Consider the following 25,853-nt stretch of genomic DNA (forward strand, 5'->3'; position numbering starts at 1 on the left):
CAAGGCCATTCCTTATGAAGCAGAGGGGATGCAGCTGTGGGCCACGGGTGCAGAGCCAGACAGAGAGGAACCAGGGAGGAGTGTGGACAAAGGCTGGAGCACAGGAACAGATGTGACGGGTGTCATGCCAATGAGGCTGAAGCCCAGACCGCAGGGGCCTTGAGTGCCCAAGTGAGGGCCAGGAGTGACCTGCAAGGATTCTGCTGTCCCGCAGTAGCTGAGGGGCGCCCCAGGTGGAAGAGGGCTGCATGGCCTGGCCCTGGTGGCAAGAGTGCAGTGTGCCGGTCACTCGGCCTCAGCGGGCAGGGGTTAGAGTTTCCTGGACAGCAGCCCCATGAATGATTGATGTGCCCACAGCTTGGGTTTCCTGCCTGTCCGCCACAGTGTCGCCGGGCGCCATGCAGCAGCAGGCCTCAGGCTGGGGCCGTGGACGGCCGCCGGACCCCCAGGCACGCAGGTGCACCCCACTCCTTCCGGCTTTGGCTCTGTGCCTCAAGGGTAAGCCGGGTCTCCCGGACGGAGTCCTTGGAGGGGAGGGAGGGACATCCCCCAGGCTCTGGCCCCACAGCAGCTGGAGCTTGCACAGGGAGGGGAAGGACACCGAAGAGGCCTGCACTGTCCCAGGCTGCCAGGACCCGAGCTCAGGCCTCCCTGCCTCGCCCCCAGTCCAGGAATGGCACTGGCTTGGGGGGACCCTCGGCCTCCCGCGGGCCCATGGGCCTGGAGCCCGCCTCTTTTGGGCCCTTCACATGAGCCCCAGGTTTCACCTTGTTCCCGAGAGCCCTGGGGTCCCGCCCTCCCCCCTTCCATTGGAGTCGCCCCTCTTAGGCATAGGAGAGCCTCACTCTTTATTTATTTATTTATTTTTAAAAATATCTATTTTTATTCAAAAGGCAGAGTTACAGAGAGAGAAGTCTTCCATCTGCTGGTTCACTCCCCAAGCGGCCACAGCAGCCAGAGCTGGGCCGGTCCCAAGCCGGGAGCCTCTTTGTGGGTGCAGAGCATAAATACCTGAGCCACCCTCTGCTGCTTTGCCAGGCACCTAACAGGGGCATGGACTGGAAATGGGCAACTGGGACTCGAACGGGCTCCTTGTGGATTGCTGGCACTGTGGGCAACAGCCCTAAGTGGGCCAGGGTCCCCATCTTAATATTCAGTTTAAAAGTGCAAGTGAACAGCTTTTTCTATCAGTGGGAGCCTCCTGGCTGGGCATATCTGGACACATGGGCATTTCCGAGGCAGGACTGGTCAGCTGGGTGTGAGCTCCAGTGCTCTAGCGTGTCTGTGAGTGACTGAGACACCCCCAGAACCTTCCTCTCCTCCCCCATCAAAGGCACGGGGGGAGGGTTCATGCTTAGGCACACGCTGAGGACTCCAAAGCCAGTGACGACAGCCCAGAGAGGACGGTGAGTTGCCGGCAGAGGCACAGCCCCCTCCCTCACACCACACCACTCATGCATCGCTTGGTTCAACAGGTGCGCATGCTACATCCAGCTGTTCCCTGGAGACCCCAACTGGACACTGCTATGGAGGCCTACTTGGGGGCCGCTGACTATGACCCTCACACACAGGTGGACGACGATGAGGACAACTCCCCCCAGGGTGGCTGGGACACGGTCTTCCTGGTGGCCCTGCTGCTGCTGGGGCTGCCCGCCAACGGGTTGATGGCATGGCTGGCTGGCTCGCAGGCCCGGCACGGGGCGGGCACGCGGCTGGCATTGCTCCTGCTCAGCCTGGCCCTTTCTGACTTCCTGTTCCTGGCGGCAGCCGCCTTCCAGATCCTGGAGCTCCAGCACGGAGGCCACTGGCCGCTGGGGACAGCCGCCTGCCGTTTCTATTACTTCCTGTGGGGCGTGTCCTACTCGTCAGGCCTCTTCCTGCTGGCGGCCCTCAGTCTAGACCGCTGCCTGCTGGCCTTGTGTCCGCGCTGGTACCTGGGGCGCCGACCAGCCCGTCTGCCCCTGTGGGTGAGCGCTGGAGTCTGGGTGCTGGCCACGCTCTTCAGCGTGCCCTGGCTGGTCTTCCCTGAGGCCACCGTGTGGTGGTACGACCTGGTCATCTGCCTGGACTTCTGGGACAGCGAGGAGCTGCCGCTGCGCATGCTCGAGGTCCTGGGCGGTTTCCTGCCCTTCCTGCTGCTGCTGGTGTGCCATGTGCTCACGCAGGCCAAGGCCTGCCGCCCCTGCCGCCGCTGCTGCTGCTGCCGCCGCCAACCCCAGCCCCCCGTGGGCCACGGCTTCGCCCGCGTGGCCGAGACCATCTTGTCGGCCTATGTAGTCCTCCGTTTGCCCTACCAGCTGGCGCAGCTGTTCTACCTGGCCTTCCTGTGGGACCTGTACCCCGGCTACCTGCTCTGGGAGGCCCTGGTCTACTCCGACTACCTGATCCTGCTGGACAGCTGCCTAAGTCCGTTTCTTTGCGTCGTGGCCAGCGCCGACCTGCGGGCCCTGTTGCGTGCACTGCTGTCCTCCTTCGCCGCAGCGCTCTGCGAGGAGCAGCCGGGCAGTTTCACGCTGCCGCAGGACCCGCACAGCCAGGAGGCCACGGGGGCTGTGACTCCACCAGGGCCAGAGGCTGGTACCCAGCTATCATCAGACTCCGTGGCCCAACCTCCAGTGAACCCCACGGCCCAGCCTCCTGCAAACACCAGTGCCCAGGTGTACATGGATTCCACTGCCCAGCCACCAACAGACTCCGTGGTCCAGACCCAGATAAACCCCGTGGATCGGCTTTCTGTGAACACCACAGCTCAACTACACGTGAATGCCACGGCCCAGCCACATGTGGACCCCCCAGCCCAGGCACACGTGGATCCCACGGCCCAGCCACCATCAGACTCTGTGGTCCAGCCTCAGCCCAACACCCAGGCTCAGACTTCTGAACCCATGGCGGGCTCAGCCCCTGGCCCCGATGCCCCAGCCTCCCCTATCCCTTCCTCAGACCCTATCCTGGGGACCCCCGAGGCCCCCGCTGAACCAGCAGCCCCTGAGGGACACAGCCTCAGCAGTGTCCCACTGGACGAAGCTCCCAGCGCAGGCCCCACGTGAGGCCCAGCCAGGCCCAGGCCCACGGGGCAGAGGGCCAGGAGCATGGAGGATGATGCGGAGGAAGACTCCAGGGCTGCGTCCCCTCCCTCCACCCCTCTCTCCCTCCCTTCTTCCCTGCTCTGTCCTCCAGTCCGGACAGCTGGACACCAAACCAAATGTCTCCGCAGAAAGAGGGGACTTCAAGGAGCCAGCCACCCCAGCTCGATTCCAAGGCCCTAGTGGCCCGCCAGCTGGCCTCGGCATGGCCCAGCCCTGTTCGCCAGGCCCCCGTGGGCAGTGGGGGCTCGGCAGGACTTACCCCAGCAGGGTGGTAGGAGAGGAGGCAAGAGCTATGCCCACAGGCTGCTGCCAGCCCAGCTCAGCTGCATCCTGGCTGGGTGCCTTGGACAAGCTCTTGGCTTCTGAGCTCATGACCGTGGACGTTGAGGGTGATGTCGTGGGGTGGGGTGGGGTGCAGATGTGAGGCACCCATAAGGGCCTGGCAGTAGTAGGCATCTGCTTCCTTCTCTAGGAGGCAGCAGCAGGAGAGAGGCGAGGAGAGGCAGGCAGGCGTGCCACCTGGCAGCTCTGGGACCTGGTAAAGCCACGCGACCTGTGTATTTTATGCAGAGGTTCCATGTGTCTGCCTGCGTGACACCCCAGCCCCTCAGCCGTACCCCCCGACACAGAGCGCAGCCAAAATGCTACGCGGGGGCTGTGGGAACAGAGTATCCTGGGCCCAACCTCCCAGACCCAAGCCAAGGTCAGCAGTGGGAGCTGGGCAGGCACAGAGAGCTCCGGGCACTGGAGGTGCCAGGAAGGGCAGTTGGGGCCACACGGCCACCCAGGCTGCCTGCCCTCACCCATGGCCCTTTCCACACCCCACCCTCTCCCACCAGCTCCCAATGACCATGTCCCAGACACTCCTCGCTCCTCTTTTCCCGCCGCCCCCAGCCTTTCTCATTGACTCCCGACAAGCCCAGCAGGTGTGACTGACCCTGACACATGGGCTGCCCCTCCCTGGGCGAGCTTGTATTTTCCCAGGTGGCAGAGGTGGTCAGCCAGTCCTGGAGTTTGCCCCTCTCACCTTAGCTTGCTCAGGGCTGCCGGCTGTGACCCTTAGCTGACCCCAGGGCTGGGGATAGCACTGGGGACCCCAGAAATGTGACTGCAGCATTTATCAGGGATGGGATAGTGGGTACCAAGCAGGTGGCAGAGAGATTTCTGGGCAGGTATGGGCTTGTAGAACACAGTCACCTGGCACTTTTCTGGCCAGCCTTCTGTTGCAGGGACCCATGGGTGGACTTTAGAGATCCCCTATCGTGACCCACCACTCACTAGGTGTGAGGCCCTCAGTAAGGCTCTGCAGACTCGGTTTGCCTGTCTGTAAAATGAGCTTCATAAACACACTTGATCTCCATGCCATGGTTGAATCCTTGCCGGGCACAGTGGAAGTCCTACCTGCCCATTCATCAGATCATAACTAGAGGTGAGGACCAGACTACATGACAGGCAGCCCAGCCATCTGGCATTGTCCCTGTTGGATTCTCAGGACTTTAGGTCCCAATAAGGCCAAACAAAGGCCATTGGGCAAGCTGGGAGAGTTTTGTTGAAAATAGTATCCCAAAGGGGCAGGGAGGGTAAGATATGGGCCTAGACAACAGATGGCACACAGGACCACTGGAAACCCAGAACCCACCGGGGATGGTGGGAACGCGTCCTCTTACACACATGGCCTGGAAAAGGGTCATGGATACTGACAAAGACCCCCTCCCATACACACACGCAGCCTCCAGGTGGGCCTGACAGGCGTTTATCCATGCAAGCAGTTGACAGTGTGGGGCCAGCTATCCTGAGCCAGGCTGTGGGAGCCCCAGGGTGGAGGCTGAGTTCCATGAGGCACCTCATCCCTTTAGACCTCTCCTCTTGGAGGCAGTGGCCTGGCACCCTAGAGGGCAGCAGGGAAGGAGGCCTCGGCCACCTGCCTTAGGCTGTCCTCCACGCAGCAGCTGCCTGCCCCCAGCTGTTTGACCCCTGCCACCCTCGGGGAGCCTCACCCCTTCCACAGACAGCAACCCCCATCCTGGTCCCAACCTTAACTCCAAACACCGTGAACATGAACATTTTTTAAAAAGTCCTGGGCCCAGCGCTGGAGCTTAGCACATGCCTTGCACGTACCGGGATCCCATAAGGACTCCAGTTCTAATCCCGACAGCCCCACTTCCCATCCGGCTCCCTGCCCATGGCCTGGGAAAGCAGTCGAGAACGGCCTGCACCCGTGTGGGAGACCCAGAAGAAGCTCCTGGCTCCTGGCTTCAGATCAGCTCAGATTTGGCTGTTGTGGCCACTTAGGGAGTGAATCATCAGACAGATCTTCCTCTCTGCTTAAAAAAAAAAAAAAAAAAAAGCTCTTCAGAACTGCCTGCTGTCCATTCATTCATATGGGCGCACCACACACTGGGCAGTCCCAGAGGAGGGGGCACAGGCACGGAGAGCGACAGAGGGGCATCAGGCGGTGACCGACACTTGACAAAGCAATGAGAGCAAGCCGGGGCCAGGGCGGGGTGGGGCGTCCCAGGAGGAGGTGACCAGGGGCCAGGGCGGGGTGGGGCGTCCCAGGAGGAGGTGACCAGGGGCCAGGGCGGGGTGGATCGTCCCAGGAGGAGGTGAGGAGGAGGTGACCAGGGGCCAGGGCGGGGTGGGGGCGTCCCAGGAGGAGGTGACCAGGGGCCAGGGCGGGGTGGGGCGTCCCAGGAGGAGGTGACCAGGCGCCAGGGTGGAGTGGGGGCGTCCCAGAAGGAGGTGAGGAGGAGGTGACCAGGCGCCAGGGCGGGGTGGGAGCATCTGAGGAGGAGGTGACCTTGGAGGAAGTGAGGATGGATCCTTTGGGAGAACTTGGAGAAGAATGTCCAGAGAGGACACAGGATGTGCCCACATTCAGGTGGGCATGAAGATGGCCTGTTTATGGGCCTTGAGGGCCAGTGTCCCCAGAACACATGCAGGGAGAGGGCAGGGGTGGGACTGTGAAGAGCCAGAGAGTGGGAGGCACTTTAGACAGGTGGGGTCCACCAGCCCCAAGTGCTGCAGTGGCACAGGGGGGAATTCTGGCTGGGTGCCTTCCGGCAGGCAGAGCCAGACATCTCAGTGCAGCCCAGCCCTGTGCACAGCCAGGCTGCCTGCAGGCCTGGGCGGGGTCCCTTTAGACTTCTCTCCCACTCCCCATCGTGTCCTCCTCTTTTTGAAAAAGGGACTCTGCTGTTACCCCTTGGTCACCCGATGCGGGGGAGAAGGGGCACGGCCTGAGGGGGAAGCGGACAGCCCCTGCTGTGCCACCTGTTCCCTGGGCTTTCTCATTTAACCTCGGACAGTTTCTTTTTATCTTATATGGGAAGAGCACCCCAATAACTCCAAAGATTGCTATGGAAAAGTAGATCAGATCATGAAAAGCTATGCATGACTTTGAAACGGCCTTTGCAACACCCGCAACAGTCTGACCTTTTCCAGCCGCTTCCCGCGCCCCTTTTGAAGCCCCTGCCACATTCGGGAGCGGAGTGAGGGCGTTGGTAGTGGGCCTCCGGGGGTGCCGGCTCCCCCGGCCCCGCCCCGCTCCGCCCCTCCGCGCGTGACCGCGGCCCCCGCCCCGCCCCCGCCCCGGCTCCTCTGTCACTTCCTGATTCCCGCTTCCTGCTTCCCTGAGGAGGCCGGGATCGGAGCCGCCCCAGGCCGGTGCCGCAGCCCCCGGCGCCCCCGGTGAGCGGTGAGCGCGCAGGGAGGGAGCTGGGGGCGCGGGGGGCCCTCGGGAGCCTTCCCTCGCTGCGCCCCTCCTGCGGCCCCCCGCCTTCCCTGGCTCTAGCCTCGTCCCCTCCCAGCCCGGGGTCCCTGGAAGTTGGGCCGCGGTTCTCCTCGGACGCAGCGACATCCTCCTGGCCCCCACCCTGTCCTGCTGAGCGGCCAAGCGCCCCTGGGCCGCTCGAGGCTGCACAGTGCCGGCCACTCAGAACTGGGGCGCAGCGCGGGAGACTTGCCCTGCCTTTTCTTTCCTTTGAGTGGCTGGCCCCCATCCGCCAGTGTTCCAGCAAAGAGCTTGCTAAGCTTTCTCCAGCAGGGACACTTCCCACCAGTCCCTCTCCCCAACACACACACACCCACCTGCCCAGAGCTGGGCAGGGGCCTGGGGGAGGTGCACGGGCGGGGGTGTGGGGGAGGGGGTGCCCCTGTGACTCCCCACTGTGTACCTGGGGGTTAGAATGTCCAGTGTCTAGTTTCCCCATTTCCCCTCCTAGCCCAGCAGGTTCCGTGGTGGACCCCTAGTCTCTGGCCTGCAGACATGTCATTCCGCAAGGTGGTCCGGCAGAGCAAATTCCGGCACGTGTTCGGGCAGCCGGTCAAGAATGACCAATGCTACGAGGACATCCGAGTGTCCCGCGTCACCTGGGACAGCACTTTCTGCGCTGTCAACCCCAAGTTTCTGGCAGTGATTGTAGAGGCCAGCGGCGGGGGTGCCTTCCTGGTGCTCCCCCTACACAAGGTGGGCCCTTGGGCGTGAGGGAAGAGGTGGGGAAAGGAAGGCCGAGGCTCCTGGGCCACACCTGCTGGCCCAGCCCTTCACCTGCCTCCTGCCTACACGACAGGTGTCTGAAGCCAGCTTTACTGCCCAGAGGTGTCAGCACAGGTGGAAAAGTGTTTTATTGCCCCTAGAGTCAGAGCCAAAGAGTGGGTGGGCCCGGTCCCACAGGTGCCAGTCCCAGGACAAAGGGTGGCCCCTGGCCTACCGTGGACCTGAGCGCCCCGTGCCCGCCCCTCCTACCTGCAGACAGGCCGCATCGACAAGGCCCACCCAACAGTGTGTGGGCACACGGGACCCGTCCTGGACATTGACTGGTGTCCCCACAATGATGAGGTCATTGCCAGCGGCTCAGAGGACTGCACGGTCATGGTAAGGCACGGGGACCAGTTGGGCAGGGCGGTGGTCGGCAGTGGGTGGCAGCAGGGGCCAGCTCCAGGCCTCAGCATGTTGCCCCCACCCCACTTGTAGGTGTGGCAGATCCCCGAGAACGGGCTGGTCTCCCCGCTCACCGAGCCCGTGGTAGTGCTTGAGGGTCACACCAAACGAGTGGGCATCATCACCTGGCACCCTACTGCCCGGAACGTGCTACTCAGCGCAGGTCTGTGCTGCCCACCACCCACCCTGGCCACCCTCATCACCTCCCCCGTCCAGGAGCCAAGGGGCCTGAGCAGCTAGTTCCCCCCACCACAGGCTGCGACAACGTGGTGCTCATTTGGAACGTGGGCACAGCCGAGGAGCTGTACCGCCTGGACAGCCTGCACCCCGACCTCATCTACAACGTCAGCTGGAACCGCGATGGCAGCCTCTTCTGCTCTGCCTGCAAAGACAAGAGCGTGCGCATCATCGACCCCCGCCGCGGCACCCTCGTGGCAGTACGTGTCCCTCCCCGCTCGGTCCCTCCACCCCACCCGGAGGGCCCAGGTGGCCACGCACTGACCACTCTGTTGCCCACAGGAGCGGGAGAAGGCCCATGAGGGTGCCCGGCCCATGCGGGCCATCTTCTTGGCTGATGGCAAGGTGTTCACCACGGGCTTCAGCCGCATGAGTGAGAGGCAGCTGGCGCTCTGGGACCCGGTGAGTGGCCGGAGTGGGGGCCAGGGGAAGGAGCAGGAGTGGCTGGTGGCTCCCGGGTTCCCAGATGCTGTCCTTGGCAGCCCACTGGCCCTCCCCCGCACACCACGGTAGCCTCCTGTCGTCTCCCTCTGTGACTGGGCCTTACCTAGTCTGTGGCGCTGGGCTGTCCCACAAGGCAGGGGGCACAGGCAGGTCCAGTGAGCACCTGGACTGGTGAGAAGTGTCCCCCGTGGTAGCTGGCCAGAAGCAGGAGGCCTTGGCGTGTGTGGCCTGATCTGTCCCCTCCCCTCTGCCTGGCACTAGGGCAACCTTGAGGAGCCCATGGCCCTACAGGAGCTGGACTCGAGCAACGGGGCCCTGCTGCCTTTCTATGACCCCGACACTGGTGTGGTCTACGTGTGTGGCAAGGTGGAGTGGCTGGAAGGGTGAGGTGGGGGGCAGAGGGGTAGGGGCTGGCTGGTGCTCAAGGCCCTGACCCGTCTACCAACAGGGCGACTCCAGTATCCGGTACTTTGAGATCACGGATGAGCCCCCCTACATCCACTTCCTGAACACCTTCACCAGCAAGGAACCCCAGAGAGGCATGGGCAGCATGCCCAAGAGGGGCCTGGAGGTCAGCAAATGCGAGATTGCCCGGTAAGGGAGCCCCACCCACCTTGGGACAGCGTGTGGACGAGGGCATGCAAGGGAGAGGTCAGACTGCAGGAGGGGTGACTCAGGATGGGGGAGCCTGGGGAAGGGTCCAAGTCAAGGATTGGCGGGGGAGGGGTGTGCTGAGAGCCCAAAGGGAGTTCAAGTTGCGGCTCTACCCTGTCTCACCCCAGGTTCTACAAACTCCATGAGCGCAAGTGTGAGCCCATTGTCATGACCGTGCCAAGAAAGGTGAGGACGCCTCGTGTTGCCACCCACTGCTAGCACAAGACTCAGAGTAGGGTGTGGCCAATGGGCTGGACACAGGCCAGCGTGTACCCAGACACAGCTAAGTGTGGTGCCCTGCTGGGCGGGGGCAGCTGTGCTCTGGGCAAGCCTGAGAGGGAGAGACCAGCCACTCTGGAGGGCTTCCCATAGGAGGTGGGACCCACAGCACAGCTGGGATGGTGGTGTAAGCCTGATGGGGAGGGAAGTGGAGAGACAGCCAGGGAAGTCCCATCTGGAGGGTCCCATCTGGAGTGGCCTGGCCTCAGCTGCCCAGCCAGGCGCTATGGACATATTTCTTTTTTTTTTAAATATTTATTCATTTTATTACAGCCAGATATACACAGTGGAGGAGAGACAGAGAGGAAGATCTTCCGTCCGATGATTCACTCCCCAAGTGAGCCGCAACGGGCCAGTGCGCGCTGATCCGAAGCCGGGAACCTGGAACCTCTTCCGGGTCTCCCACGCGGGTGCAGGGTCCCAATGCATTGGTCCGTCCTCAACTGCTTTCCTAGGCCACAAGCAGGGAGCTGGATGGGAAGCGGAGCTGCCGGGACTAGACCCAGCGCCCATATGGGATCCCGGGCGTTCAAGGCGAGGACTTTAGCCGCTAGGCCATGCCGCCGGGCCCGGACATATTTCTATTTTTCTCCAGCCAGAACTGGCCGAGCACTCTGGTCAGCATGGCAGGCACTTCTCAGAGTAGAGCCGGGAGCCTGGTTGGTAGGGGCTGCCCCTGGAGCCCATACACGTGGCCCCTGGATGCCATGGAGCCCTGCCACGGTCAGGGAAGGTGGAGCCAGGGGCTCATGCAGTGTGGCTGGGTCAACTTCAGAAGATGCTGGCCGTGGGGTCCAGAAAGGGGGAGAGAGAAAGGGTAGGCATGGGCTGGGGACTGCTGGGGGAGGTGCTAGCAGACCCCATGCCTGGAGGCCAGGAGGGGTCCTCCTCCCACTCCCGCAAGCTCATCTTGACCTCCAATCTGTGCAGTCGGACCTCTTCCAGGACGATCTCTACCCAGACACAGCTGGGCCCGAGGCAGCCCTGGAGGCCGAGGAGTGGGTGAGCGGGCGGGACGCTGGTCCTGTCCTCATCTCTCTGCGAGAAGCCTACGTGCCCAGCAAACAGCGGGACCTGAAGGTTAGCCGGCGCAACGTGCTGTCCGACAGCCGGCCCACCAGCACCGGCCGCCCAGGGGCCTCCGCAGCCGCAGCCGCCCCTGCCCCCGTGGCCGAGGCCACGCCCAGCAGCATGCTCACGGGAGCCGGGGTAAGTTCCTGCCCACTGGCGACCCTCGCTGGACCCCAGGCCTCTCTCTGATGGCCCTTCTTACCCCTCGCCGTGTCCCAGCAGGAGGCTGGGAAGCTGGACGAGGTGATGCAGGAGCTACGGGCTCTGCGGGCGCTGGTGCGGGAGCAGGGTGAGCGCATCAGCCGCCTGGAGGAGCAGCTGGGCCGCATGGAGAACGGGGACGCCTAGTGAGCGTGGCCCACGCCTACTGACCCGCTGCCGCAGTCCCCCTCACCCGTCACTCAGCTTCTGCTGGCAGGTCACACCAGGCTGCTGGCCACGCGGGGCATGGAGGGGGTGCCTGGAGCAGGGCAGGGGCTGCTCTGTGCCCACCCACCCCCTTACCCACCGCTGCCGGGGGCCTGGGCTGGGCTGGAGGGTTTTGTGACCAAGGAACCAGCTCATTGCACCCCTAGGATCCCCTTCCCCTGCCCACCCAGCCCTGAGCGCCCTCCCTCAGGGGGTGGGGGTGGGGTGGGAGCTGGCTGGTCTCTCTATTTTCATTCCAAATAAAACTTTTCTTTCTAGAAGCTGCGTCTGAGTGTGGGGCTGGGAGAGGAAGTCGAGAGAGCTGGGGGTAGACAAGGGAGGCCACAGCATTGCAGGCGGGCAAGGTCCTGAGCAGTGCACAGCCCGGGTCGCCCTCCTCCGAATCCTGCCAGACAGGGAAACCAAGGCAGGGGCCCACAGGGCTGCATCCTCTCCTGAACCGGGCTACAAGTCCCCAGCCCAGCTTCATCCCCAGAGGATGTGTGTGTGGTGTGGGTCGGGTGGTCCTGAGAGACCAAGGGCCCCATGCAGGGCTCCGGGGCCAGGGAGCAGAGGGAGGGGTCTGTGGCAGGAAACGGAAGTGCCCCACTGCAGCTAAGCTCACTTCTCACTTGACGCGGCCCGAGCTGGAGGTGGGCGCCCTGCGCAGCAGCCAGCACACCGATGGTGAGCCTCAGAAGCTGGGGTACTGGGGTGGGGCCCTAGGAAGTCGGGGATGGCATTTTCTGGGCTCTGAACCATCCCTCCCCCTAATAACCTTGGAGAGAGACCAAGACTTAGCATGAGCGCCAGGCCGGCGGGGGCGGGAGGGGGGTGCTGGCCACTGAACCAGCCTCCTTCCCAGCAGCCCAAGCTCCAGACCGGGCCTCTGTGAGACCCTCAGAGGGGACCCCTCTGCTGTTCCTCCCCGGGGGCCTGCCCTGGGCACAGCTTCTGTCGGCAGTCCCACAGCTGGGGTGGAAACCTGCGCCCCCAGCTCCCCTCCCCCTCCCCACCTGCCCGACCGCAGGCTTCCTCTGGCAGCGCTGCCTGTGCGCCTGAAGCCCGCCAGAGACCAGAGAGTGGGATGGAAAGCTTGCAACTGGGGCAGCCCCGGGGCTGGGAGGAAGGAGGACCTGGGGACCCTCCTGCAAGGACCCTGCCTCTGTCTGGCTCCTCGCCTGGTCGCTCAGGGCACTTGCTAGGCACCCCCTCATCCCTGCCTCCCCACAGCTTTTTCCTGGTGGCAGAATTAGTCCAGTGTTGGGTGTTACGGGTGAGCCTGGTCTGCCATGCAGTTCCTAGCAGCATCTGGGATTCCCACCGGAGGGAGCAGCCATGCCCCGGACAGACTGCCTGCCCACAGGAGGGATCAATCGGAGGGCCAGGACCCCATGGCCCCTGCTTGGCTGTCCTCATCTTGCACGGAGAGCCCACTGGAGAGGGGAGAAGTCAGGGCGTCTCTGGCTGGCAAGTCCTCCACCTGCCTGTCTCCTGCAGGCTCTGCCCTGCGCCCTGGGGCTCGGGTCGCTGTTGTTCCTGCCGGGAGCCATGGGCAGTGGGACGGAGGACAGCATGGGCTCCAGCTCCATCACCGTGGTCCTACTGCTGCTGCTGCTGTTGCTGCTGGCCACCAGCCTGGCCCTGGCCTGGCGCCGCCTCAGCCGTGACTCAGGGGGCTATTACCACCCAGCCCGCCTGGGCGCTGCACTCTGGGGCCGCACCCGCCGCCTGCTCTGGGCCAGCCCCCCAGGCCGCTGGCTGCAGGCTTGGGCCGAGTCAGGCCCGCAAGACACCGACCCTGAACAGCGACCAGAGGAGGATGAAGAAGATGCTGATCCTGAAGATGCTGAAGATGCCATAGACGGTGGCCCAGACAGAGCCGGCCCCTGGGAGGGCGGGCAGCAGCCAGGAGCAGGGCCCTGCCCTGAGCAGGTCCCAGAGCAGGCCGAGGAAGCCCAGGACAGCGACACTGAAGGTAGCCTGGCCCTCGGCTCCCAGGGGCCAGCGGGCGCAGGGGGCAGTGCCGAGGCCCTGCTGAGTGACCTGCACGCCTTCTCGGGCAGCGCAGCCTGGGATGACGGCACCGGGGCGGTCGCGGGCCAAGGCCTGCATGTGACTGCGCTGTAGTGTCCCACCCATCATAGCCGCCCTCACTGGGTCTCCGTTTCCAAGCTAGACACTGCCTGTCCCGGACTCATTATCACCCACACCCCCACTGTGGAGCCCCTGTGACCATCACCACCCCCACTTTCCAAAGCTCTGGGTACCCCCTGCACTGGAAATAAATGCCAACACATCCTCACAGTGCTGTGGTCCCGCCCCCAGCCCCAGGTTCAGCAGGAGAGCCAGCGGAGGCCATGATGAAGGGCTTTAATTCAGGGCACAGGCCTAGAGCCAGTCACGGCCTGAAGCCCTTTTGTGCTCATGATTTGAGTCCGGGGGACAGCCACACTCACCCCCAACAGTGACATCCTGGAAGCTGGCCCAGGATCTGGAGGGGCCTCGACAGCCTGCCTCCTCCCCCTCCTAGCGCCCAGGCCTTCCCCGGCCCCTCTTAGACTTCTTGGTCCCTGAGGGGGGGCGGATAGGGAGGGGGGCCGTGCTGGAGGAGGGTGGAGGTGGCGGCAGGAGCGGGGGCAGAGGCAGCTCCGCGGGCTCTGGGGGGCCAGGGCTAGGCCGAAAGCCCTCGAAGGGGGAGAACTTGAGAGGACTGTGGGGGAAACCAAGGCAGAGTCAGTCTCCCTAGCACGCCCCCCAGCCAAGGGGGGCACAGCTGTGGGGTCCACACCCTCCCATCGTGCAGGGAGAGGGGGCGCTCCTCTGGCCTGGGTTACCTGACGGGGGTTCGTGGACTGCTGTGGAGGCGTCGGGGTGAACGCAGCTTGGGCTGGAAGGAGAAGCCTTCCTTGATGCTGTCCAGGACAGAAGGTGCCACGTAGGTGAAGCCCTGGGGGCAGCAGGGCCAGCTGGCTCAGTCTCCATCACTGCCCATGCACCTCCACCACCAGCACACCTGCCAGCCTGCCCAGGGGCCCCCAAGCCTCCAGGCCTTACCAGGAAGGCCTGGTTGGCGCTCTCGCTGAGGGCCGTGTCATCTGGGCTGTCCACTGGCGTCTGGCGCGTGAAACGGGTGTCAAAGTGACTCACATCTTCCTCAGATTGCTGCGGAGGTGGGACAGGGTCAGGTGGCACCACCCGAGATGGGGTCCCCCCTCCCCCACTGCTGGGTCCTGGGGGGCCTCAGCTCACCAGACAAGGCCTGAAAGGGGGGTCCACGCGGCAGGCCAGGAGGTCGTCCCAGTTGATGTGCCGGAAGAAGGGGTGCCTCTGTGTGGGAAACAGAGCACCCCAGACATGCCCACGGCCATCTTCCACGGCTGCCCCGGGCCCCCAGCCCTCCACGGGGGTCCCAGACCCACCTGCACATCAGCAGCGTCCCCGGGGCCACCCCCAATCCGTTGGCTGGGATTTCGCTTCAGAAACTGCGGGACCAGGGTGGAGGTGAGGGCTGGGGCGAGTGTGACCTCCACCTGCTGATGGGGCCGAGGACGCCCCCTGCAGGAAGCCCTTGGAAGCCACTGCCTGGTTTAACACACGGCTCCTCCCTCCCCCACCCCCTGGGGAGCTGCTGCTGTTTGGGACTGGGACATGGGGCGTGTCCAGGGACAGCACCACTCTGGGTGTCGAGCTCAGGGTCCTGAACCCCAAAGCACCCCTCCAGCCCCTACCTTCTTGACAAGGTCCCGGGCGTCGGGGGTGAGGTAGGGGGGCAGCCCCAGCTTCCCCCGGATGATCTTATCCATGGTCTTCTTGCGGTTCTCTGCGGTGAAGGGCGGCTGGAGGAGGAAGAGGGTGAGAGAAGCCTGGTGGGCCTCCCCCACCCCCCTGGCCTGCCCCGTAGGGTCTCTCACCCCCACACTCCCCCACCCTCCTCCCCAGGAGGCGGGACTTGCCGATCCAGTGAGCATGTCATACATCAGCGCCCCCAGACTCCACCAGTCCACCGCCCGGTTGTGGCCGCTGCGCACCAGGATCTCGGGGGCCCTGGGAGGCAGGAGGCGGGGCAGGGGGCACGGTCAGTCCCACCACAGCCCTCCCTAGCTGTGTCCTGCGCCCTCAGGGGCCACTCACATATACTCAATGGTGCCGCAGAAGGTGTGGGTCACAGCATCCTCATGGATGGACTCCTTGCAGAGACCAAAGTCTGTGAGTTTGATGTGGCCTGGGAGAAACCATGCAGAAGCGGGGACGCGGTGGCATCAGGGCCGGCCTCGGCACCATCCTCCCCTCAACCCCACCCCGTCCACACTATGGCACCTGCGTACCCTGGCTGCTAAGCATAATGTTCTCTGGCTTCAGGTCCCGGTAGATGATGCCCTGGGCATGCAGGTGGCCCAGGGCCAGCGTGATCTCAGCCAAGTAGAAGCTGCAGAGATAGGACAGGGTGACGACACAGCCGGGACTGCCCCCATGGGGCCAGGGGGATGCCAGGGAGGACAAGGGTAACACCCACCAGGCCGTGTCTTCCAGAAAGATGCCCTCTCGCTCCAGCTGCATGAAGAGCTCGCCACCTGTGACACAAGCCGGTCAGCGGCCGTGGCGCCCAGGCCTGGCCCCTCGGTTCTCTGCATCTCTGTTTCCTCTTGGGGTTCAGGGATTGGGGGACGCAGGGCTCCTCATTCCCATACCACCTGCCTCAGAGCTGCCATGAGGATTCTATTTGGCAAACATCTGCTGATGCCTATGCAGGGCACAGCAAGAGGACCAGGGCAGGGCAGCAGAGACCCTAGCCACTGCCCTCAAGGAGACAGGCTGTGAGGGCTGCCCCCCACCCCCTGGAGATTCACAGAGGAGGAGGCGGGGAGACATGGTAAGTGCTACCCAGCAGCAACAGAGCTCGGGGCATGGCAAAGGAGGCAGAGCGGGGCCCAGCAGGGAGGAGGCAGAGCGGGTTGCTGGCAGGGTCCCGTGGGTACAGGCGAGGAGGCAGAGCAGGGCGCTGGCAGGGCCCCGTGGGTACAGAGGACGAGGCGCTGGTGGGAGAAGCGGCCCAGACGAAGCCAAGTGGGCCAGGAAACCGGTGGCTCTGAGCGCAAAGCTGGGCACAGATGCCTTCTAGAAAGATGACCCAGCGGCCACTGGAGGAGATGCCAGAAAGCAGGTGAGCCAGAGGCCTGGAGCCCGGTGGGGAGACAGCCGTGCCACCACCACCCCCCGCCAGAGGACAGACACAGCCGCTGGATGTGGGTCCTCCGGGGACCAGGACAGCATGGGAAAGAAGGAGCAGAGAAACCCACTAAGCCACCCTGGGGGGCCCCCACAAGGCCCCGCCCCCACCCCACAGCCAGCCACCCAGACACAGGGGCGGGAAATGTAGGTATTGGACAGTCGGCTGCTGAGTGAATGGAGGGGCAGGGGGATGCAGTGGTGGGTGGGTGGGTGGGTAAGTGCATGTGGGCTCCCACAAGGCCCCGCCCCCACCCCACAGCCAGCCACCCAGACACAGGGGAGGGACATGTAGGTACTGGACAGACAGCTGCTGAGTGAATGGAGGGGCAGGGGGATGGAGCGGTGGGTGGGTCTGGGCTCCCTGTGCTGGTGCCCCGGCCCCATTCCCTGCCCAGCACCCCCACACCCATACCACTGAGGCACTCAAGAATAAGATAGAGTTTGCCCCCCGTCTGGAAGGCGTAGGCCAGTTCCACAATGAAGGGGTGCTTCACTAATTCCAGAATGTTCCTCTCGGCACGCGTGTGGGCCGTGTCCTTGGCATTGCGCACGATTTTGGCCTGGAGATTCACGTGGGGGCGGGGTGGGAGGAAGAAGTTAAAGGTAGGGCTCCCGCAAGCCAGGAGTCACCTGCATCCCGCAGCGAATAGCTCCTGGCCACATCACGGTCAGAGCCTTGGCCAGGGTGGGACGGCCACTGGGAGTGCGGGGGAACCCAGGCCGGCCCAGCCCATGCCTCACCTTCCTCAACACCTTCATGGCGTATATTTTACCCGAGTTGCTGCCTTGCACCTTTCGCACCTGGAACACCTGTAGGGCAGGGACGACAGGCTCAACCTCCCTCCTGTGCCCGGCCCACCCCAGGGAGGGGCTGTTGTTTGATTCAGGGCAGGGCACAGGGCCCTCCCTTCCTATCTCCCAGCTCCAAAGCCTATCCCAGGGGCCAGTTGACAAATCTCGTCTGTTTTGAGGGTTGCTGCTCCGTGTCCCCCACTCCTGCCCTAGGGGAGGGCCACTACCTTGCCATAGCCTCCCTTGCCCAGCACTCGGAGCAGCTCAAAGCAGTGCGGCCCAATGCGCTCGGGGCCCGGGTTCACGCTCCTCTCGCCCAGCTCCACCTCCTCGTAGTGTCCCACGGGCCTAGGAACGCCAGAGTTCACCAGTCGGCGAGCTGCTCCCTGACTCCGCGCCCCATCCTCACTCCCAGCCTCAGCACGACCCTCACTCACTCCAGGCCAGCAGCCTTCAGCTCAGCAAGGGGACACACGTCCTGTGGGAAACCGGGGGGGGAGGTCAGAGCCCTGGGAGGTTCAGGTGCCTCCCCACCCCCACGCCCCCTTGTCCCCACCAGCTGGGTCAGCTCGGCCCAGGAGGGCTCCCGGCTGAGGCCGTTGGCGGTGGAACCGGCCCCGGCCGGGACGTAAGACCGCGATGCCCAGGACAGGGGAAGGAATGGAGTGAGCTTGATGGGCGCGGGGAGCTGGCAAGGATCGGGAACCGCGCGCGGGGCTCCGGCGGCGGCTGGGTAGTCGGCATCAGCTCCGGGATCCTGACGCGCCCGGGAGCAGCACTCACCGCGGGACTCAAGTCTGGCTCGCCCTCGCCTTCGCTGCCTTCCTCCGTCTCCAAGTCCAGGTCGAAAACGGCCGCCATGGCCGCGCCGGCCCCGCGGGCCCCTCGGGCCGCGTACCTGCAGTGCTTTGACTGACAGCTGCCGGGCCGGCTCTGTACCTTCTTACTTCGCGACCGCCGCCGGGCGCGCGCGAATGACGTTCAGAAGCTTTGCCCTCTCTCGGGCAAGCCGCAAAGCCTCTCGGGAGTTGTAGTCCCAGAGTGCCCGGGCGCTCTTCTTAAAGCCTGCAGAACCCGCTGCTGCCCCAGGGTTGGCACTGGACAGGAGGGACCTGAAAGGTGCCCATTTTGGCCTTGGGAGAGAGTTGGGGTTTTGATGGAGCAGAGATGGAAGTGCTGCGTGGCCAGAGGCAGGTGATCCCCTCTCTCTTGGGCCCACCATACGCCCTGGCTGGGCTTTGAGACCAAGCTCCTGCCTGCAAGGTGTTTTGGGCTCACCCCAAAGCCAGGCAAAGAGTTTAAACTGGAAGGACACTGTCGCTGGATGGAGCTCTGCTGGGGTGAACTGGGGCCAGACCTTGGTGTGAGTCTGCCAGCAAGTGCCCCCACCCCACCCTGTTGCTGAAGGGAAACTGGGGGTGAGCTGGGATGGACAGCTGGCAGACGGCCATCCAGCTGGACACAGCCCCCCAGGTGCAGGCGTAGGACAGGCTGATCCGTGGGGTCATTCCCCTTCTTTTTAGCAGAGCCTGGGAGTGGTCTGGGTGACAGAACCTTCTGGAGACTTCACTATGTCAGCATTTATTGGGGGAGGGAGGTTTGGGGCACTGCACACCGCAGTATTTCTGAACTCACGGGGCTGGGGAGGGTAGCATGGCCTCCTCTGACAATGCTAGTTAAACCTGGACTTGGCATCGTGACCTATGACTCCAGTCCACCATGGCGTCATCTGAGGGCAGTGTATTCCCTATCAGGATGGGGGCAGCCGTGGTCAGCTGGCCACAGTCGGGACATACATGAGCACTACCGGGTGCCCTTGGAGGACCCTACCAGAAGTTTCCAGCGTATTCTAGAACCAGAGGGACTTTTAGCCACAGATTCTCCTGAGATTTGTGCAAAGCCAGGAAGCCAGGCAGGTTCTGTCTTCCCATAGGTTGCAGGGAGAGATGGCCCTGGAGGGGTGGGGAGGAGAGGCAGGGGGTGGGTCTGTGGGCACCTAGGGCAGAGGACAGTAGCAGTGTGTGTCCATATAGCTGTTTTCTTTGCAAGGCTAGGGTTCTGGGGCAGCTGTGGGCTAGATGGGGCCTCTGGCTTTGGCTAGCCCTCCAGCTGCAGGGCCCAGGTCAGAATAGCAGGCTGGCCTGGGGCAGGGACAGGGGCAGGGGTGGGGCCCAGGGGAGAGACAGAGGGAGCTGTCCTAGCGCCCCTCCCCCAGCACTTGGTCCCTGCCCCCTGGCCCCAGTGCTATTTGAAGTGAGACAGGAAGTGGTCGACAGGGTAACTGGGCTTGTGGATGCCCAGGCCCTGGCAGAGGCCCAGTAGGCGGAGGCGGGCTTCGGTGGGGTTGGGCCCAGCACAGGCCACACTGCAATAGGGCTCCTCATATTCACCAGGCACCAGGGCCTCCTCCAGCAAGTTGAGGCGCAGCAGGCCCTGGTCGTGCAGCGCCTGCAGGGTCTCACGGCTGGCAGTGGAACTCAGCGTCTTCAGGTGCTGGGACACCAGGCACATGACCCCCACGAGGTGGCCCCGGGCACGGGGGTGGGTGGGCAGTGCCGGCCGCAGGCCGCAGGCCACCATGGCAGCAGCCAGCAGCAGATCCACCCCGTACAGCTCCAGGATCCAGTCGCGCAGGTAGAAGCCTCCCATGCGAGGGTTGATCTCGATGAGTCGAGGCCCGGCCCTGGTCAGCTTCAGCTCCACGTTGAAGACGCCGTCCAGCAGCCCGCAGCCCAGGCAGCAGCGGAAGGCAGCCTGCACCAGCTGGGCCTCCTGCTCTGGCGCCAGCCCCGTGGGCATGCAGGCCGCCGTCTCTGTGAAGCCAGGCAGCCGGGTGGGGCCGTTGTCGGAGACGAAGGCGGCCAGAAGGCGACCGCCGAACAGCACGAGGTCCACATCATGCTCGGTGCCCTCGACGAACTCCATCAGCAACATGGCGTTGCCCCAGCCCAGCCCGATGCCTGGGTGGTCGGCCTCGCCCTGCAGGTCGCGGGCGATGCGGGAAAAGTGCTCGTGGCACTGGGGGGCATCCTCCACCAGCCGCACGCCCACCGCGCCTGCCCCGAACTCCAGCTTCATGACGCCAGGCAGGGGCACCTGGTGGACGGCTCTCTCCACGTCAGCCTCGCTCTCCAGCGGGCAGCAGGGCACGGCGTGGAGGGCGGGCGCGGGCCAGGGCGGGCCGCGGCAGCGCAGCAGGTGCAGCTGGGTCTGGCTTTTCTGTTTGGCCAGGCGCATGGCGGCCGGGGGGCTGCCAGGCAGGCCCAGCTCCTGGCAGAGCAGGGCTGTGAGGACCAGGCAGTCGTCCCAGTAGGAGAAGCAGCCGTCCAGCTGCAGGCCACGCGCCCGCACCAGCTCAGCCAGCAGCCGGGCGTTCTCCTCATCCCTGCGGTGCTCGGTCACGTCGAAGTGGATGAAGGTGTGCACCAGCTGGGACGCAAAATGGTTGGGGTCCGACTCCACCAGGTGCAGCTGCAGAACCACATTCCGGGTCAGCAGGAAGCACGGGGCGGGGCCTCAGGGAGAGACCCCTCCCCGGTGCCCAAGAAGTAATTGCTGCTGATGCACGGAATAGTTGGGAAGCGGGGAGTTGGCAGGGGAAGGGAGGAGTCCTAGGGGAGTCGGTGGTGCTTAAGCTGGGAGCTGAAGTGTGAGCGTGAGAAGCCATTGGAAGCCAGGCCCCGCCCCCGGGGCAACTGACCACGCCCCGCAAGGTCCCGGCCCCAGGACTGCTGTCTCCGCCCCCAACGACGGCTCCGCCCCTAGAGCCCGCCAGGACTGATGGAGGCGCCCCGCATAGGCTCCGCCCCCAGGGCTGCTGGCCCCGCCCCCGACGACGGCCCCGTCCCTAGAGCCCCCAGGACTGAAGGAGGTGCTCCGCAAGGCTCCGCCTCCAGGGATGCCGGCCCCGCCCCCGGCGCTCGGGTCCGCCCACCTTGAGTCCGTAGTCGCGCGCCGCCTCCCACACGAACTTCTTGCTGACGCCGCCCGCGCCCACCAGCAGCAGCTGCTTGCCCTCCATGAGGCAGCGCGCCGAGCGCCGCAGCATGGTCTCCACGAGCGGCGCGGCCGCCGGCTCCTCCGCCGCCGGGCCCAGGCGCGGCGCTGCCCACAGCCCCTCGAGCGCCCCGCACGCCTCCAGACAGCGGCCCCCGTTCAGCTTCAGGATCACGGGGGTCAACGCGCCGCCGGCCACCGTCAGGGCAAAGTCCACGCCTGGCACAGACAGCGGGCTCAGCGCGGGGCGGCTGGCCTGCAGCGCTCGCGCCCTCCCTCCGCGCACTCACCCAGGACGTCCGTGCGGGCCCAGCGCCCGCCGCGCTGCTCGGCGCTCAGGCCGGCCTCCAGAGCCAGCACGGCGGCCATGGCGGCCTCGGCCGCCGCCTTGACGCGCTGCCGCACGGCTTCCACCTGGGCCGCCTCGCCCAGACCGCACTGGGCCAGGGCCACCTCCAGCTTCCTGGGCAGGGAGCTCTGGTGCCGCGGGGGCCTGTCCCCGCGGCCCACACCACACACCACCTGGGCAGGGAGCTGCTCAAGGGGCTGGCCGGGGAGGGGCGCTCCCAGGACCACCCCGACCCGGGATTCAACAGCCACAAATAAACTTGTGTCTTTCACCCAGAGACAACCCAGGGGACCCGCCCCCAACGAATGGGGGGCAGGGTGGGGCTGGGGTGTGACAGGCAGGGTCACTCCCTGGACCCCTCCCGGGCCACACTCACTTTGCTCAGGAGGGGCCTGTCCCCCTGGGTCCGACACACCACGGTGCAGATGCGCAGGGTCATCGCGGGACCCGGCAAGGGGCCGCCTGAGGGAAGACCAGGGGCTGCAGGCCTAAGCCCAGCCCAGCCCAGCCCAGAGCAGGGCGGCCACCGGCCGGATTATTCACCTGGGCAGGGCAGCCGGGCGGGCGGGCACATGGCCTCCACCAGGACGCTCTCCTCTTCCTCGAGTTTCTCCAGCAGCACCAGCACCGTGCCCACCACAGCGCCCTGCTCTGCCCGCGGGTGCACGCACGAGGCCTGCTGCCCGCCCCAGCGCCAGCCGCTGAGCCTCACGACCACCTGCAGCAGGGAGAGGAAGGTGTGGTGGGGGGCACTCCTCAACACCAGCCCGAGTAAACCAAGGTCGGGGGATGGCGGCACAGCAGGGCAACCGCAGGGGCTCCTCGAACTTGTTACCTGCTGGGCATCGCCCAGGGCCTCGGAGCGGAGAAAAGCCCCTACTTCTTCATTCACCAAGGCATCCTGGCCCTCTTTGCCACTCAGCTCCACCAGCCTCAGGCCCGGACTGGCATCCCCTCCCCTCAGCAGACCTGGCGGCTTGTAGGTGAAAGCTAGGGTGGCGGGTACAGCCACGCCACCCTGCTGGGCCAACAGGCACCTCATGAGCAGCCGGTCCTCCAGCAGTTGGGTCAGCTCTGCCGAAGCGCCTGTGGGGCATGCCAGGTTGCGGGCAAGCTCAGCTGCCTCCCGGCCCAGGCCTGGCCCCAGCCCCAGGCCCGCCAGGAAGTAGGTGGCCCGCCGAGGGGGGACAAAGTCCTCCAGAAATGTCAGGCCCCCCGGATGGAAGCTCACAGCCTTGGACACCAGCAGGGCTGCCTCCCCCGGGGACCCAGGGGCCGGCACCTTCGCCAGCCAAGCGGGGGACAGGCAAAGGAGCATGTTTCCTGTGGGCAAAAAGAGGAGGGGGTGATTTGCCAAGAAGGACTTCATGCCCCAAGCCCTGGCACCAGCCCCGGGGGCCTCTGTAGTGTCAGGGGAGCTGCTCCCGGCACCTACCCTCCGAGGAGGGTGGCAGCTGGTCCCCTGGAATGCCGGCAGTTGCCAGGGTTGGTGGGTATTTTGGGACGTGGCTGCCCTTTGCTAGGAGGTGGGGGTGGGGACACTTGGGCCACACTCACCCGGACTCTGCACCCCGCCCTGTAGCAGCACTGAGAGAAAGGTGCTGGGGGATCCCAGGACGCACAGGGTAACTTCTGCCCCCGGGCAGCCTCGGGGAAAGAAAAATATGGCCCAGTTCACTGGGGGTTCCTCTTGCATTTGCCTGCCCACCTCCCTGCCTGGACATCCTTGTCCCCGGGGGCTCCAGGGCCTCTGTGGATGGGGATCCAGTGCATAAGGGGACACACGGGAAACTGAATGAGCTAGGGAGCTGTCGCCCACCTTGCCTCACCGGGTAGGCCCCCTGTTCCCTGCAGCTGACCCCCGGAGGCACTGCAGGCTGGGTGACCCAAGGCCTGGGTTCTGCCCAGAAAAGGGTTTATCTCTCTATGCCTCAGGTTTCCAGTCAGTGCAATGGGTCTGGAGCTGTGATGCTGTGAGCACTCTGCCCAAAGAAAACGCTCCACTAGATCTGTGACCCAAAGCAAAAAACGGAGAGAGTCTAGCTCAGCTACCTCCCCGGCAGCCCCTGAGGCATTTTCCTAACAGCTTCCACTCCTGCAAATCCTGGGGCTGGATCGTGCATGTGTGTATTGGGTGGCGGGAGGGGCGTATAGCCCTGTCCTCTGACCTCCCTGCTGCTAGTTATCTTTGGAAAGCTGCCTGCCAGTGTACCCTGGGCTGACCTGGTTTCACCTCCAGCCAGCCAGAGCGTGGGAGGAGGAGCCCACTTGGGCAAGGTGGGGACGCAGCTCACCTGGCTGCAAGGTGCCCACCTCCCCTGCCTGCCCTCCGCGGAGTCCTTGGGCACCTGTGCGTGGCACCTGGCTGCGGTCCTGGGTCTCCGGCAGGCCGGCCTGCTGCAGACAGCTCTGCAGGAGGCTGTAGTGGTAGGCGGTCCAGGCCCGGGCCTCAGCCCCCTCCGGCGAGCCCTTGCACTCCAGGCCCACGTCCCGTCGCCAGGAGCCTGCCAGGCAGCTGGTGGGCGGCAGGCTGCAGCCCCCTCCCCACGGACCCTCGTCTTCCTCCAAGTCTTTGGAACCCAGTGGGCGGTCCCACTCAGGACCCAGCGAATCCAGGGAGAGCTGAGGGGGGACAGAAGCAGTGGGTCTTGGGGCATCGTGGCGGGGGGTGTGCATTAAGTCAAAGAAGGGGTCTAAGCCCTGACCCCCACCCCTTGCAGCCTGGGGAGTAGGGGAGTGAGGGCACGTGGGTGAGAGTGCTTTCTAAACTGTTGGGTGTGCCGTCCAACAGGCACTGTCCTCCTGGCCCTGCCACAGTCAGCTCCCATCTCACGAGGTCTAGCCGGGCTGGGCTCACAAGGGCGCTGTTTTTTCTTTTCTTCTTCTTTTTTTTTTTTTTTTTTTTTTTTGGCTGTTCTGTTCATCGGGACATCGCCCATGTGACTGGCGGTGGACCCACAGGCAGCCCAAGCCATCACTGTCTGCCTGGTTCTGCCTCCCTGGGCCTCCTTGCCCCTGCCATGGAGGTGCCTGTTTCACTGTCACCCTCGAGTAGGCCCTGAAGACCCACCATGCATGGGGGACGGGCAGGGGAAAGCTGGTGTGGCTGGCTTTCTCCGTATGAAACCCAACACCCCCACCCCCTCTGGGGCTGGCTGGCTCCTGACCTGGACAAGGCCTGCCCTCCAGGGGACAGCATAGGCCATCTTGGGCACCCTGCAAAGTCCCCCTGTGCCCTGTGGGTGACACCACCTCAGGGCTTTGAAACCAGCTGCGGGGGCAAACTCCGATCCCCATCATGATCTACCTTAGAAGGACCTGCTGTAGGGCCGGGAGATGGTGAGCCCCTGAGTTCAGGGACTAAGGAGGGGCAATCTCTGAGTGAGTGACAAGGGACTGGCAGTGCAGCCTCCCCCAATGGGGCATACACTTGGTGCCTGACATGCAGGAGTCGCTTCTCTATGGCACAAAGGTGAAGGTGGGGCATGGGGCACACCAGTCATACATTCAAGAACTTGGGCTTTGGGGGGACAGAGGCCACAGGGGACTCACCATTAGGCAGATGGAGAGGCTGCAAGACTGATGGCAGAGGCAAGGACCAAGAGAGACAAGTTAGGAAGTCAGTACCCTCTAGCCCCCAGAGACTTGGGTACCCAGAGCACCTCCCTCCCACTGCCACCACCTCTGTACCCCTCCGGCCAGCAGCAAGCCAAGGCTCCTCACCCCCTACCAGCACCCCAGGAGCTGGAAAAAGGTTTGGAGCTGCGGGGGACCTGACCCCGTGGGGACCTGCTGCAGCCCTGTGCACGCACACACTCCAGGCTCGCTCCCCGCTGGCCTCAGCTACGCTGGTACGCGAGGGAGAGGAACATCCCAGCTTAGCATCTCTGAGTGGAGGGTGCCCCGGGTCCCCGTGAATGGAGTCGGGGTACCTGGACGGCGGCAGCGGCTCTGCCGGGCTCTGCGGGTGGACGAGCAGCGGTCGAGGCGCGGCGGTGGCTGCGGTGGGGGCTCCCGCCGGGGCAGCACTGCTTTATATAGAAGCGCCCGGGGCATGCCCAGTGCGGGCCTGGGGCGGCGCTGGGCGGACCCGTAGCCACCACCAGGGACCCGTCGCCAGCGGCCCGCCCCGTCCCTCCCCACCAAAACTGTCCCTGACCTGGGGACACGACGGGGGACGGTCGGACCCGCCGGAGTTGGGGACACGGACAGCCCCGGGTACGGGCGGAAAGCTGCGGAGCCGCCGACCTGCCAGGGGCCAGGTATCCACGGCTAGGAGCTGTCCGCATGGCTGCTGCACCGCGCTGCGCCCGGAGAACCCGAGTCACGAAGGGAGAGCTGCAGTGGAACTGGCACGGAGAGC

General features: G+C 64.7%; 5 protein-coding genes across 11 annotated transcripts; 3 read left to right on the forward strand and 2 right to left on the reverse strand.

Moving 5' to 3' along the window:
* Positions 1-1,433: 1,433 nt before the first annotated feature.
* GPR152 (G protein-coupled receptor 152) lies at positions 1,434-3,074 on the forward strand. The gene has a single exon (XM_036493236.2). The coding sequence runs from the start codon at positions 1,455-1,457 to the stop codon at positions 3,045-3,047; it is 1,593 nt and encodes a 530-aa protein (XP_036349129.2). The 5' UTR covers positions 1,434-1,454; the 3' UTR covers positions 3,048-3,074.
* A 3,590-nt stretch (positions 3,075-6,664) lies between these two features.
* CORO1B (coronin 1B) lies at positions 6,665-11,402 on the forward strand. 5 transcript variants are annotated; one of them, XM_058662740.1, is made up of 11 exons: positions 6,665-6,783; positions 7,352-7,554; positions 7,840-7,962; positions 8,062-8,191; positions 8,284-8,465; positions 8,548-8,667; positions 8,971-9,075; positions 9,158-9,303; positions 9,492-9,549; positions 10,573-10,851; positions 10,933-11,402. In XM_058662740.1, the coding sequence occupies exons 2-11, from the start codon at positions 7,354-7,356 to the stop codon at positions 11,059-11,061; spliced, it is 1,473 nt and encodes a 490-aa protein (XP_058518723.1). In that variant the 5' UTR covers positions 6,665-6,783; positions 7,352-7,353; the 3' UTR covers positions 11,062-11,402. The 5 variants fall into 5 exon arrangements, with proteins under 5 accessions (XP_058518723.1, XP_058518725.1, XP_058518724.1 ...); XM_058662742.1 differs by having other exon boundaries at positions 6,671-6,776; XM_058662741.1 differs by having other exon boundaries at positions 6,679-6,783; positions 7,310-7,554.
* A 284-nt stretch (positions 11,403-11,686) lies between these two features.
* Positions 11,687-13,426, forward strand: PTPRCAP (protein tyrosine phosphatase receptor type C associated protein). The gene is made up of 2 exons (XM_058662743.1): positions 11,687-11,808; positions 12,622-13,426. The coding sequence occupies exons 1-2, from the start codon at positions 11,806-11,808 to the stop codon at positions 13,249-13,251; spliced, it is 633 nt and encodes a 210-aa protein (XP_058518726.1). The 5' UTR covers positions 11,687-11,805; the 3' UTR covers positions 13,252-13,426.
* Positions 13,427-13,480: 54 nt separating this feature from the next.
* Positions 13,481-18,180, reverse strand: RPS6KB2 (ribosomal protein S6 kinase B2). The gene is made up of 15 exons (XM_004598209.3): positions 17,929-18,180; positions 17,583-17,623; positions 17,373-17,493; positions 17,095-17,163; positions 16,766-16,913; positions 15,638-15,695; positions 15,450-15,550; positions 15,256-15,346; positions 15,078-15,168; positions 14,853-14,960; positions 14,544-14,606; positions 14,374-14,451; positions 14,179-14,286; positions 13,959-14,071; positions 13,481-13,834 (listed from the first exon to the last, which is right to left on the reverse strand). Exons 1-15 carry the CDS (start codon positions 18,004-18,006, stop codon positions 13,651-13,653), a joined length of 1,452 nt encoding a protein of 483 aa, XP_004598266.1. The 5' UTR covers positions 18,007-18,180; the 3' UTR covers positions 13,481-13,650.
* Positions 18,181-19,007: 827 nt separating this feature from the next.
* Positions 19,008-24,373, reverse strand: CARNS1 (carnosine synthase 1). Of its 3 annotated transcripts, XM_004598208.2 has the most exons (9): positions 24,324-24,373; positions 23,839-24,112; positions 23,048-23,137; positions 22,326-22,813; positions 22,034-22,208; positions 21,867-21,952; positions 21,432-21,663; positions 21,080-21,360; positions 19,008-20,616 (listed from the first exon to the last, which is right to left on the reverse strand). In XM_004598208.2, exons 4-9 carry the CDS (start codon positions 22,806-22,808, stop codon positions 19,390-19,392), a joined length of 2,484 nt encoding a protein of 827 aa, XP_004598265.2. In that variant the 5' UTR covers positions 22,809-22,813; positions 23,048-23,137; positions 23,839-24,112; positions 24,324-24,373; the 3' UTR covers positions 19,008-19,389. The 3 variants fall into 3 exon arrangements, with proteins under 3 accessions (XP_004598265.2, XP_058518727.1, XP_058518728.1); XM_058662744.1 differs by lacking the exon at positions 24,324-24,373 and having other exon boundaries at positions 23,852-23,974; XM_058662745.1 differs by lacking the exons at positions 23,048-23,137; positions 23,839-24,112; positions 24,324-24,373 and adding an exon at positions 22,926-22,949.
* Positions 24,374-25,853: the final 1,480 nt, after the last annotated feature.

The sequence above is a fragment of the Ochotona princeps genome, chromosome 4 (assembly GCF_030435755.1).
Source record: "Ochotona princeps isolate mOchPri1 chromosome 4, mOchPri1.hap1, whole genome shotgun sequence".
Lineage (NCBI taxonomy): Eukaryota > Metazoa > Chordata > Mammalia > Lagomorpha > Ochotonidae > Ochotona > Ochotona princeps.